Source organism: Scyliorhinus canicula, chromosome 11 (assembly GCF_902713615.1).
Source record: "Scyliorhinus canicula chromosome 11, sScyCan1.1, whole genome shotgun sequence".
Lineage (NCBI taxonomy): Eukaryota > Metazoa > Chordata > Chondrichthyes > Carcharhiniformes > Scyliorhinidae > Scyliorhinus > Scyliorhinus canicula.
The window spans coordinates 63,682,170-63,695,687 of record NC_052156.1 but is presented as its reverse complement, the minus strand read 5'-3'; the positions used below and the strand labels follow the sequence as shown (position 1 = coordinate 63,695,687).

Sequence of the window (13,518 nt, the reverse complement as noted above, 5' to 3'; positions counted from 1 at the left end):
CAGCAGCACGGTTCGATTCCCGTACCAGCCTCCCCGGACAGGCGCCGGAATATGGCGACTAGGGACTTTTCACAGTAACTTCATTGAAGCCTACTCGTGACAATAAGCGATTTTCATTTCATTTTCATTTCATTCCAGCAAGGCATCTGCGAGCTTTGGAGCCTGCGGAATCTTGGAATAGCCTGCCCTGGCTATAATGTTCCCTCACTTTGATTTTATTGGTGTGAGTTATTTACAACCTTCAGTAATCCAATGCAACTTCACTTTAAGAGCACCATACTTTCTGTAAGAACTGGAGGTTATTTGAAATACATGTCAGCCTCGTACACTCTTAGGTCCTGTTATCCATGCAGCCAACCAACGCCTAGGCTGCACACCACTCATTTAAATGAGGTGGCAGGCCAAAATTTGCAAGTTGTCTGCCTCCGCTGGAAATAACTTGGATAACAAATCATAACCCACATGCTCGAAAAATAATGTAAATCTGAGGAGCACAGTGGAAGAAGAGTTGATACTGCTGTGCTGCAGATCAGAAAAGTGGCAGAAAATTCCACATTAAACTTGTAATTCTCTTAAAAAATATATTAAGTGATTGTTCACTTCTAGGTTGAGAGAAAATTCAACTTTGGTATGTTTGACTCATTTGATAAAATATATTAATATATTCCATATAAATTTTCTGAATTAATTTACAAATGTAATTTTTACTTAATAAGACAATTTCAATGTCAGGTTTTTAATACAGTATCAAAATTTTGTCTCATCTAAACAAAGATTTGGATGGAATTAATGGCCACCTGAAACTTATTTCATGTGTTGTCTAAATGTCTGAATCATTAGTATCGCATGTGAGTGTGATGCCATGGGCGGGATTCTCCGATCCTCCACGCCGAAATTGTGATAGGCGCGGGGGCAGAGAATGGGCATTGACGCCAAAATGCAGCGCGACGCCGCTCCCACGATTCTTCGGTCCCCGGAGAATCGCCACGAATCGCGCACATGTGGTCTACACGACGCGGGTAGTGGGCCATTGACAGAGGCCCCCGCCGCGATTCTCCGACGAAAACTGGCCGAGTTCCCGACACTGTGGTTCTAAATACAAATTGTTTCACATTTTACTATTAGTTGCTGTTGGAGTGCAGATATGTTATAAGTTTATATCGCTTTTGCCGCAATGCAGTTGGACGAAGGCTGGATGGATGATGATCGAAACGATTTCCTGGATGATTTGCATATGGACATGCTCGAAGAACAACATCATCAAGCTATGCAGTTTACAGCCAACATTCTTCAACAGGTAACAAGACTATAACTTGAGTGACAGTTTTTAAAGCTACTACATGGCAAAGAAATGAGACAGATTCAACACTGCTCGCTGGCTATCCTCCACAAGCAGCTTGCCAGAAAGAAATACTTCAATATTGGCACAGTGCATTGCTGCCTCACAGTGCCAGGATCCATACTGATCATACAGGTTTGATTCTGGCCTTGGGTGACTTTGTTTGTGGAGTTTGCGCATTATCCCCATGTCTGCGTGGGTCTTCTCCAGGTGCTCCAATTTCCTCACATAGTCCATAGATGTGCAGGTTAGGTGGATTGACCGTGCTAAATTGCCCATTAGTATCCAACGGGATAGGATAGAGGAGTGGGCCTCGGTAGAGTGCTTTTTCAGAGGATCGGTGCAGACTTGATGGGCCGAATGGCTTCCTTGTGCAGTGTAAGTGTTCTATGAATATCGCGCTGTCTACCTCACTGTAAACAGCCCTCAGTTAGTCCTGGAAGGTGGGTTTGAATGGGCTAGAGGAATGATCCCAGTGCCTGTGCAGTCAGGGCAGCATTCTTGCTCTTCCTGGTGTCACACAAGAAAGGCTTTTTGGAATTAACCTTGAAATGTTGAGCGGAGCAGACCCAACTGCTCACTACTCTTCACTCCCGAATTTCACCAAGGGATTCTTAAACAAGCATCAGGCTCCTAATTGACATCATCAAGAAATCCAACCTCTGCTTTAGAAATCCAGCATTCCATAAAAGGACTTTAAAAATGTAGTTTTGGGCACATTGGGCAGATAACCTTCCACTTTTAAATTGCTATTATCCCAACTTCATGTATCTAAAGTGTAGATGTCCTCTGCAGGATTCTCGGTTGGCAGGATCCTTTGCTTCACCTGAAGCGCACCCATGCCAGCAGGTTTCCCAATGACGTGGGATGGCCACAGTGGGAAACCCCATTGGTTGGCTGCCAGAACAGAGGATCCCACTGCCAGCAGGCGTGTGTCGCACCGAAAACAGGGCTAGCGGGGCAGAGAATCCCACCTCCTATGTTTCTGCTCAATAATTTAAGCTATTTATTTCGGCTATGATATAAATGGCTAGTAAACAGGCTTTATTTTTGAAAAAACGTGATAAAATGGGCAACAGGTGAACATTTTAAAATATATGCAGTACAAAGTTTTGTTCCCTCTAGTACCTAATAAACACTTAAACTTTTAATCTTATCTTCAAGCACAAAGATATATTCTCATGGCGATCTTAAACATTCAAGTTGGTTACTGAGTTGCACTTATGACATTGTGCATTTGCTGTTTCTCTGTGTTCGCAACAATCCTGGCAAAATTATATATTTTTTTAATATCTAGAATTGCTGTGAATGAATAACGGAACAGAATATACGTTCCTCTTCCTTGTTGTGACTTCACTTGAGTGGCTTCACCCAAGTGGCTTCACACACGAGCCAAACCAGGCACTGTATTTGGATCAGTATAAATCACATTGTATGTGGGTTCAACCAGCTCAACCATAATGCTATTGGTGCATTGAAAGTCATTCGGGATAAATTCGGAACTACTTGCAAGCCTTGCACTGCCAACACTTTTATTTCATGCTTTTCACATCAGACACTTCATTTTCCCTAACCACTAACATTACATCTGACCGCCTCAATCATTTTGCCTTCCAGAATTCAGCACCTTGTTTCCCCAATCAATTTTCCATTTCCTTACTTGTCTCTTGAGGCTCTGCAGATTTTGTTGTCTTTTATTGCCTCGACTCAATAGTAAAAATAAAGTTATGAGGTGAGGATGGCACACTCACTTTACCCAGCAGCATGCCTACACTATTCATCATCTCAAACTGTTTCTATCCTACAAAACTTCACATTTTGCATGCACTCAACAAATAGTTAAGATCTGGGATGCACTGCCTGAGAGTATGATGGAGGCAGGTTCAATTGAGGCATTTGAGGGATTCGATTACTATCTGAAAAGGAGCAATGTGCAGGATTATGGTGAGAAGATGGGGCACTACATTACTCATTTGGAGGGCTTATACAGGCATCACGGGCTGACTGGCACCCTTTGGCACCTTTCTGTGCTGTAATAATTCTGTAAAATAAATGTTTAATCTTGAGTATTGATTTAAAATGTAACCAGTGAATTACTGAGTTGAGATAATGGAAGATTAAACCACATGGTAAATCTCTGATTTATGTCCCTACACCGAGTTAGCTTCTTGAGCTCACTTTCTGAAAGTGTCACATTACATTTGATGATCAACATGCAAAGTTAGCATATCTGTTTTATAACTGTTGGTCCGTTTACCTGAGAGCTTTTCTCAATACAATGCAGCCGGAAAACATAAATTGTGATGTAACAACCGCTGAAACTGCTGGCCTACTTCTGCTGTGAAGTCCTTGCCATATAAACCATAAGAAATATCCTTAATCCTACTGTGCCAACCAATTCTTCCATGCTGCATTAGTTTGCAAACAATTGTATGCATTGGAGCATGACTCTAAGCAAAGCCAATTTCCTCTCAGGTTAGTCAATTGGGATTTAAAAAAAGGTATCGGGGGTTGGAACAAATGTGGAGTTGAGTTCACAATCCAATCAGCCAGGATCTTATTGAATGGTGGAGCAGGCTCAATGGGTCGAGTGACCTACATCTGGTCCTATTTCATACGTTCATAGACGCACCATGCTTCAGGAAACAAAAATGGTCTTCTGTAATTTTTCCAAGTGCATTGCTCTTACATAAGAACTAGGAGCAGGAGTAGGCCATCTGGCCCCTCGACCCTGCTCCGCCATTCAATGAGATCATGGCTGATCTTTTGTGGACTCAGCTCCACTTTCCGGCCCGAACACCATAACCCTTAATCCCTTTATTCTGCAAAAAACTATCTAACTTTACCTTAAAAACATTTAATGAAGGAGCCTCAACTGCTTCACTGGGCAAGGAATTTCATAGATTCACAACCCTTTGGGTGAAGAAGTTCCTCCTTACGAAAAAGATATATTGTAATTTGTTATAATCCCTGCACACTGCTGTTACAAAATTCATAGCAGAAATATTTTATTTCCAAAATAATAATAGCTAATGCAGCTTGATTAATTGATGGCACATGATAAGAAAATCTGCTGAGAAGCACCTCTATTTATTTACCTGTTAAATTCCTTCTTTCCTTGTTTGATCATTCACTGTGCATGATAAGGCACTTTGGTGGTTGTATGTATTATTTCCCACACTATGAATTCCTGAACTGGGTGGGGTTGCCTGGGGGTGATGCCAAGTAGAAACAAGGGAAGTTTAATAAAATGCAGTTAGGCACAGGCAGCAAATGCTGGCCTTTCCAGCGACACTCATGCTGTGAATTAATATTTTAAAATGTCCACCGGTAGGTGTTCCTGAACATCACCTGGACAATTGGCGGCAGCATGAATAGATTATCTGTGTTGATTGTGTATTAATTGTTAAATGTCTGTCCATTGTGTTTAATTGTATGCAGGTAGTGAGGTACAGTGGCGCAGTGGTTAGCACTGCTACCTCACGGAGCCAAGTATCCGGGTTCAACCCCAGCCTTGGGTCACTGTCCGTGCAGAGTTTGCAGATTCTCCCTATGTCTGCATGGGTCTCATAGAAGCATAGAATTTACAGTGCAGAAGGAGGCCATTCAGTCCATCGGGTCTGCACTAGCCCTTAGAAAGAGCACCCTACTGAAGCCCACGCCTCAACACTATCCACGTAAGCACCTATCCTTTTGGACACTTAAGGGGCAATTTAGCATGGCAAATCCACCTAACCTGCACATCTTTGGATTTTGGATCTGCGGGGTCTAACCCCTACAACCCAAAGACGTGCAGAGCAGGTGGCTTAGCCATGCTAAATTGCCCCTTAATTGGAAAAAAATAATTGGGTACTCTAAATTTATATAAAATAAAATAATTGTATGCGATGGTGGGCATTAACTGGAATTTTACTTTAGCCCCATTGGTAGACACAAATTAAAACTTTGGTTGCTGAGTTAGGAGGTGAGTTAGCATGTTTGTAATGTGTAATTACGTAAATAAATTAAAAAGTCTGCAAAGATTGGCTCCAAACCTATCCTTCAACAATTGGTTTTCTGGAGGAGAGCAATTTTCCTGATCTAGGAAAGGGATAACTTTGCAGGCACCAATGGACAAGAGGAGTAACTGTTGAAATTGCGGACTGTTATTTCTCTACTACGCCAAATACATCTTCAGTGACAGTGACTAAGACTGCACAGCTCTTTCTCTAATATCAACTTACTTCCTTACTCCATAAATGATGCGATCCATAAAGCTTGTACTAATATGAAATACCTCCTGTCAAATTGAGATTAATAGGCAACCATTTCAACACTTAGGTGGGAGGAGAGTTAAGATTTATCCCTTCTGACCCTGCTGCCTCAGAACGTAAGAACCTATAAAATAGAAACAGGAGTAGATCATATGACCCCTCCAGCTTGTTCTGCCATTCAATACAATCAAGTATTCTAGTGCACTTTCTCACATGCTGTTTATATTCCTAAAATACTAAATATCCGTTCATCTCAGCCTTGAAAAGATTCAATGATAGATCATCCACACTCCTCTAGGGCAGACAATTTCATGTTTCACAACCCTCAGAGTGAAGAAATGTATCTTCAACTCAGTCCTAAATGACGAGCTCCTTATCCTGAGACTGTGCCTCCATTCCATTAAACCCCCAGTCAGAGGAAACAACCTATACGTGTCTACCAGGTTAAGTCCTTAAAGAATTTTGTACATGTGTGAGGTCACCTCTCCTCCGATTCCAGAGAGTACAAGTCCATTTTACTCAGCAGCTCATTCTAGGCCTCCGCAATATATCTTGATGTCAATGTGCTCTTTTGAACAAAGACCAAGATACCTGTCCCAAGCTTGGAGCATCATGTTTAAATATGTAGATCAGAGCCCAATAAGGGCGGCACGGTTGCACGGCCATTTGCACTGCTGCCTCACAGCCCCATGCACCCGGGTTCAATTCTGGTCTTGGGTGACTGTGTGGAGTTTGCACGTTCCCCCCCGTGTCTGTGTGGGCTCCTTCTGCACTGTAATTCTGTGATTCAATAACTCTCTTGAGATCTGATCAGCTATCTTAGTTGGAAGTTTGAGAAGGGAAACAGTGACAACTTCCTTGTCGGGTAAAACATGCCAAAAGCTAGGTCATGGGCCAGAAAAGGCCAAGGCAGGGATGCTTTTAAATTCTATTTCGGACATCCTTGTGATTCAGACTTACCTGCTTCCCACAAGACAACTTTCTGAGTATTAATTTCCCTTGGCTCTGCCACCTTTCCCTGATCAGCTTTCTTTTTTATTCGTTCGTGGGATTTGGTTGTCGCTGGCAAGGCCAACATTTGTTGATGATATGACTATACCCAAGTGCCCTTGAATTGAGTGGCTGGCGAGGCTATTTCAGAGTCAACCACATTGCTGTTGGTCTGGAGTCGCATGTAAACCAGACCATAAGGATGGCAGATTTCCTTCCCTTTTTTTGTTGAACCAGATGTATTTTTACAACAACAATCAATGATGGTTTCATGGTCACCGTTACTGACACTAGGTTTATTAATTGAATTAAAATTCCACCAGCTGCCATAATGGGATTTGAACCAATGGCAATATCCTGGGCCTCTGGATTATAAATAACATTAGGACTATGCCACCATCTTCCCTCAACTGGAGCCCAACTTGATGCTGAGGGTCATTTCTGCAAGTCCTTTGCTTCAGCCTCCTGTGTCACCGTTACATCAGGTACTGACTGGATCTGTTTGGGTCAAAATCTGAATCGAAGAAAATTTATGGAAATGAGGCCCAGCCGTTGAAGATCGACTGCTCTCCAAATCGCCATCTCCCTCCCTACCCCATCCAAACCCACTTCTAAAATCTGGGCCACAATGTTTAATGGGTATGGGCGGGATGAAGTGTCATTTTGGGCGGATTTGGCAGGGTGTGTCCCATTGGCCCTTTGGGTGAGATCCAGACCTAGCTTCACCCACACATAGTCATTTTTGTAGCCCTGGGGGAGTTTATCCCTGGTCTAGCCAACACTTCGAAATTTTCTCAGCAGTGGGGAGCTGAACTCGTCAGCGCGACCGGCTCATACGAGATCGATGCGCAATTTTTGAAAGCGTGCCCCAATCTCTAAGTGAACTTGAGGGTCCCCCACACCCCCAGCCCATGGACAATGCCACCCCCCGCAGACATGGACATTACCAAGTAAGCGCATCTTGTTGAGCGGCCCCCCCTTTCAGACCATCCCCCCCCCCCCCCTTGATCACCCCCCAATTCATGTGCATGGCCCTCACCCTCAGGCCCCGGGCATCCTAGAACTGCCAGCTTGGCACCCTGGCAGTGGCACCTCGGCGGTGACAGGTTGGCACTGTCCTGGTGCCATGGGGAGTGCCAGGGTACTGCCCTAAACATCCAGAGAGCTTCAATGGCCTCCAAGACCCCCGGAGTGATCATGTCATCTGGCCTCTGCTTGTGGAGATTAGTGTTAATCAGCGCCGTTTTAAGGCCTTGCCAGTACGGTCGGTGACTCCCAGGCATTGGGAGAATGAGGCCGGTACATATTTAAATGAGATTAACGGAGCCCTGTGTGAAGCCCGACCTGGGCCTGTCCCGTGATGCACCCAGAGCAACGAGATCAACGGCGGGCACAACGGGGTGGCAAATTCGCAAACTACATTTTTCTTCTGTCAAACATTGAAAATGTGTGTTCAGCTTCTGACAGGTTAACATTCCAAGGTCAAGCATTATTTGGATTCTGAAATAATGTTTCCATCATCTTCTGGCTTTGTTTCAGATTGAACTTATTTGTAATAGTGTGTAAGTCGTTGCATCATAGCCATGAACAGTTGCTTAATACAGAATGCTGAAAGTGTAAACATGAAAATACTGTTTTTTTAATTTAATTTTCCTGCACAACAGCTTCCTAGCTTTTAGATTTCTAGAGATATGGCAAACTTCAAATGATCTACTTTTCAGGTTCTGTGGAAGTTTTTATATATTTTTGTTCTTTTCCATTCCTTTGTGTTCCAGAAAAAGCAAGAAGAGGAAGAAGGAACAACTGACACGGCCACTATATTGTCAAACCAGCATGAGAAAGACAGCGGGGTTGGGCGCACTGACGAGAGCACTCGAAACGATGAAAGCTCCGAGCAAGAGAACCTCGGAGATGAGCAAACCACCTTGAATACCTTGAGTAGCCACGTGAAACTCGTGTACAGCCATGACACTCTTGGCAGTTGCGACGTGCCATTCAGTAACGAATCGTTCATCTCTGGAGACTACACCGATGCGGATTTTCTTGGCATTCCAACTGACGAGTGTGAGAGATTCCGCGAGCTGCTGGAGCTGAAATGCCAGATGCAGAGTAACAATCAGTACAGCCTTTACTGTCAAAGCAACACCACGGATATGAGTAAAAATGACCAGGAAATTGTTGACCGAGAACTTGAAATGTTGAACGAAGAACTGCGCAACATTGAGCTCGAGTGCCTGAATATTGTGCGCGCCCATAAGATGCAGCAGCTGAAAGAGCAATACAGGGAATCATGGATGTTACACAACAGCGGTTTCCACAACTACAACACCAGCATTGACAGCCGCAGACACGCACTTTCTGACATCACGGAACTGCCTGAAAAATCCGATAAGGATAGCTCCAGTGCCTACAACACTGGTGAGAGCTGCAGAAGTACACCGCTGACATTAGAATTGTCTCCCGACAATTCCTTACGCAGGACAGCTGAAAATATCAACAGTCAAAGCATTGAGGGGACACCCACCAATTCCGTTCCGAACAACTCACCCCAAAAGCCGCTACAGCCCCCTCCATGGAGTCAAGGGTGTATCCCTGTGAAGTCCAACTCGGCTACTAAGGAATCTGACCACGGCCACCAGTCTGATGGCAAGGAGGAGAAAGAAATTGCAGAGAGCAACAAAGGCCATGCCTTCACCCAGGATTCGGGGTCGCAGCACACCCCCTGCCCAACCACATTCCACCATTCCCCATATCGACATGCCCATATCCCAGCACATGCCCAGCACTACCAAAGCTACATGCAATTGATACAACAAAAATCTGCTGTGGAATATGCACAGAGCCAAATGAGTCTTGTAAGTCTGTGCAAAGAGCCTTCTTCCCATGAATCCTCCAATCAGATAGAACCCAAAATGGAGTGGAAGGTAAAAATCCGAAGCGATGGAACCAGATACATAACCAAGCGCCCTGTCAGAGATAGACTTCTTAAGGAGCGTGCGTTGAAGATTAAAGAAGAGCGTTGCGGTATGACGACTGATGATGATGCAATAAGTGAGATGAAAATGGGCCGTTACTGGAGCAAAGAAGAACGTAAGCAGCATTTGGTACGTGCAAAAGAGCAGAGAAGGCGGCGTGAATTCATGATGCAGAGCCGATTGGAGTGTTTGAAAGAACAGCAGAGTACTGACGAGAAAAAGGAGGTGAACATAATTGAACTGAGCCACAAAAAAATGATGAAGAAAAGAAGCAAGAAAATATTTGATAACTGGATGACAATACAGGAACTGTTAACCCATGGGACTAAATCACCTGATGGAACAAGGGTATATAATTCCCTGTTGTCAGTAACTACTGTATAAATAAGCTTTTTCACAGTGTAAATTAAATACTACCAATTGAGGTAGAAAAGATCTTGCCTCGTTAAAAGTGGCATATTGTGTAAATATATAAGATACGTCAGTAGTCCATACGTGAATGGAAGTGCTACATAACGTCAGTGGGTGACAAGATACAACTTGATCTGAATGTACCTTTGTAAAGGCAGAAATAATATGTAATATACTTTAAGCAACCACCTGATACCTTGTTTTTCACCTTGCTTCGAATCTGCAAGTTATTACCTTTGGAAATTCACATATGCCAATAGACTTTCTCATAATTAATATTTTATATGAATTGGAGGCTCTTATCAGGTGTTTTAGATATAAAATGCTGTTTGCCTAGATCATACAGAAATCTGCAGTCATGTTATCTATTTATATGGAAAATTATCTTGTATTTTATAATTTCTTGCTGTTCTTCGTGTAACTTGCTTAAACTTTAATCGGTTTTCAGCTGGAAGGTCTTATCAAAACTGCTGGGATGTGCTCACATGAAAGCAGTTCTGCTGGCAAAACAAGCTGCAGCCAATTAGAATACTGCAGATGCTGGAAATCTGAAATAAAAACAGCTGGAAACACTCATCAGAACTGGCAGCATTTCTGGAGAAAAATGGGGTTAACATTGAGTCAAATGTGAATCTTCTTGATGGTCTCTTGCTTCTCTGTCCGTATATGCTGCCCGACCTACTGAGTACTTCTAGCACCTTCTGTTTCTTACTGCAGTAAATTCGAACTGTTTTCATTGCATGTACATAAATATCATTTGTTTATATGAAACAGATTGTGTAATTGTGAAAACCCATTGTAGTTAATTGTACGCTTTGTAGACATAAATGTATTAAACTGATGCAGTTTAATTAATATTTAGTTAGTTACACACTTTTGATGTCTTGTAAAAGATAAAAATAAATTATTGTTTTATATTTGAGCTTCAGTTGCGTGTTGCATTACTTCACATAAGATGGACAACACCATCAATTTCAACACCAGCCTTTTACACCAGTTAGATCTGGAATTTTGCTGCATTAACTTTGCATCACAGGAAATATATCTCAGCTAGTTTGACAGAGAAATGAATGTCTGAATTTGTCCTTTGCTAATCTCACTCCAATAACAAATCTAGCAAATCAAATCTATGTTTAACTGTCATTCTCATTGGTAGCTAGTGAGAATTATGTTGGGCGGGGTACTCTGCTCCCACAGCTGTCAATGGGAAATCCCACTGAAGCCACCCCACACGCTGTCGTGAAACCGGCGAGCGGAGGAGGCACTGCCCAGCAGCACCAGAAACTCCTGCCACCAACAAGCAGCCAGAGATTGCTGACCTTAGTTAACTTCACTGCACCCTCGAAGGCGGAGTTATAACACAAGCTCATTTAGAAGGCTCCTGGCCCTTGGTTCCAACACTTGCATGCACCCATTTAATACCACGTTATGGAACATTACCTCATAGTGTTAAAAAGGTAGTTAAATTCCTGAGAGGAGCTATACTAATTGCAATCTGAGCTATTATGGTCACCGATTTATTTGAGCCTAGTCCCATCACTGAAGCATATTTCCACAGCCTTGATAGCCACAATTGTTTGCCAGTTTAGTCTGACTGGTTGTATTGCGTGTCAAATGGCATTGTTTCCTTTCAACTGCAAACAATTCAAAATGGTATTATTCTTTTTCTGCAGCATCTAGCAGAATCCCACAAACCTATTCCTTCTGCTTATTATAAACTCATCAAGTTTTCGTAAATGAAGGCAAAAAGTATTTTCCTTAAGGTAATGAATTTGTTCATGTCGTGTGCATCCAACCAAATTGGAACAGAGTCCCGTGATGAATGTGTTTAGCTGAGTGTTCCCCGGCACTCGCAGTGCTGAGAAACACCACTCTATCTATCGGGACTCTGTGCAAACTGGGTCCTCAATGGGGGACTCCCCGTCAAGGACGTACTTAGTCCCAATTTCTGCACTGAGGAGCTCCGCTTCCCGGTCCCCCAAATGTGACAGCCCCCCACCGCCAAAAGTCCCAACTCGCCTATAAGGGGGTCCTTGGGAGTGGGGGAGGGGCACACCACATCCCACATGTGCAGGACACCCCTGGGCCTGCTCCCCGGCATGAGAAAAATGCCAGCTTAGCACTACCAGACTGCCAGTGTGTCAAGGTGCCACTCTGCCCAGAGGGCAACCACCTGAGGCCTCCCAGTCCCTTGGGAACCCCCCCCCCCCCAGTGCCATTCCATCTGGCCCCCATTTGTGGGGACCTGCACTGAACAGTGCTCACCTGAGGTCTCCGAGCCGAAGGGGTTAGACCCCAACGCCTTGGGTAGGATCAGGAGAGAGCACATTAGATTGAGACTAGCTGTCTCACGCTAATACTCATATTTGCAAAATAATGATCCCGCCCACAATGTGTGGGATTCCGATCGCGCGTCTCACGAGATCGCGTTACATCTCGCAAGGTGTGGTGAACCGGGTAAATCTCAGAAGAGGGATCTCCCAGGATCTACTGGCTGCATCGCCTTTTGGGCTCAATGCAGTTGGTAGATCACGCCCGTAATCTTTGCAAGATAAAGAACACGCAAATGTCTCTGCAACATCTAATGGGTCAGACTTTGCTGCAGAAATATTAACAGTGAGGTGACCACATGTGTAATTAAATGTAGTTGGTGTCTGAGCTGCCCAGCTCTTCCAAGCACTGCACTTTTCCAACATCTCACCAAGAGATTCAGCAATGAAATACACAACAGCATGAGGTTACTGTCCTTGTCTGATATACTTACTCAATTCACCAAAAAAAATGGGCTTGTTCTTTCCAGTGAGTAAATTTTTAACTGTCCAATAAAATAAGCCTTTGTTACTGCCGCATTATCTCTCTGGCACTGAAAATTAATGTTTACAAGTGTGGAGTCACATTAATTTGGTTTGTAATTATTGTCACAATTTTTTTTAAATTAATTTTTCTCAATCCCATTTTATCACACCTCGGCTTGACTTTCTGAACATGATCTGGCATTGAATTAGATATTCTGACATTTTCTGGTTCAGACTGAACTATTCCAACAATTCTTCAATCTGATTGTGTGGCTAAGGAGATAAAATTGCTCCATGTCCTGTAGAAGCACTGTACAGCTGAGGCTGTTCATTCACCTCCCAGATCAAAATGTGCCCCAATATCTCCACTAAAGCAATGGAAAGACTAATCATCACCATTTGATAGGCATTTAAGGATGGGCAATAAATGATCACTTTGGCAGTGATGCCCACATCCCAAGAATGAACATCTGAAAAAGAAATTCCCATTGATTTCTATCCCTTCAACCAATGCAGCATACATTCCCGAGAAATGCTGAATCGCTGACAATTTCTGTACCTGAGAAATAATTGAACTTGCTGCTTGTTTCGGTGGAGTTAATGACTCCACGTCATTAGCTTCTGAGTTATTCAGCGAGTAATTCAGCTTCATCTTGACCATGTCTTTGGTACGAAATCTACTCTCAGGGAATGGATTTCAGGCAGAGATCGTGACCCAATCTCACCCAACTCGCCAGTCAGGACAGGCAGCCGGC

The 13,518-nt window shown here is 43.4% G+C and overlaps 1 protein-coding gene across 3 annotated transcripts in view; it reads left to right on the top strand.

Moving 5' to 3' along the window:
- pdzrn3b (PDZ domain containing RING finger 3b) overlaps positions 1 to 10,890 on the top strand; it is a 322,095-nt gene extending 311,205 nt beyond the window's left edge. For all 3 annotated transcript variants that reach the window (XM_038810681.1, XM_038810683.1, XM_038810682.1), the window contains 2 exons: positions 1,181 to 1,297; positions 8,358 to 10,890. In XM_038810681.1, coding sequence (XP_038666609.1) covers positions 1,181 to 1,297; positions 8,358 to 9,941 — 1,701 coding nt within the window. In that variant the 3' untranslated portion in view covers positions 9,942 to 10,890. The remainder of the gene's footprint in view (positions 1 to 1,180; positions 1,298 to 8,357) is intronic.
- The last annotated feature ends 2,628 nt before the right edge of the window (positions 10,891 to 13,518 follow it).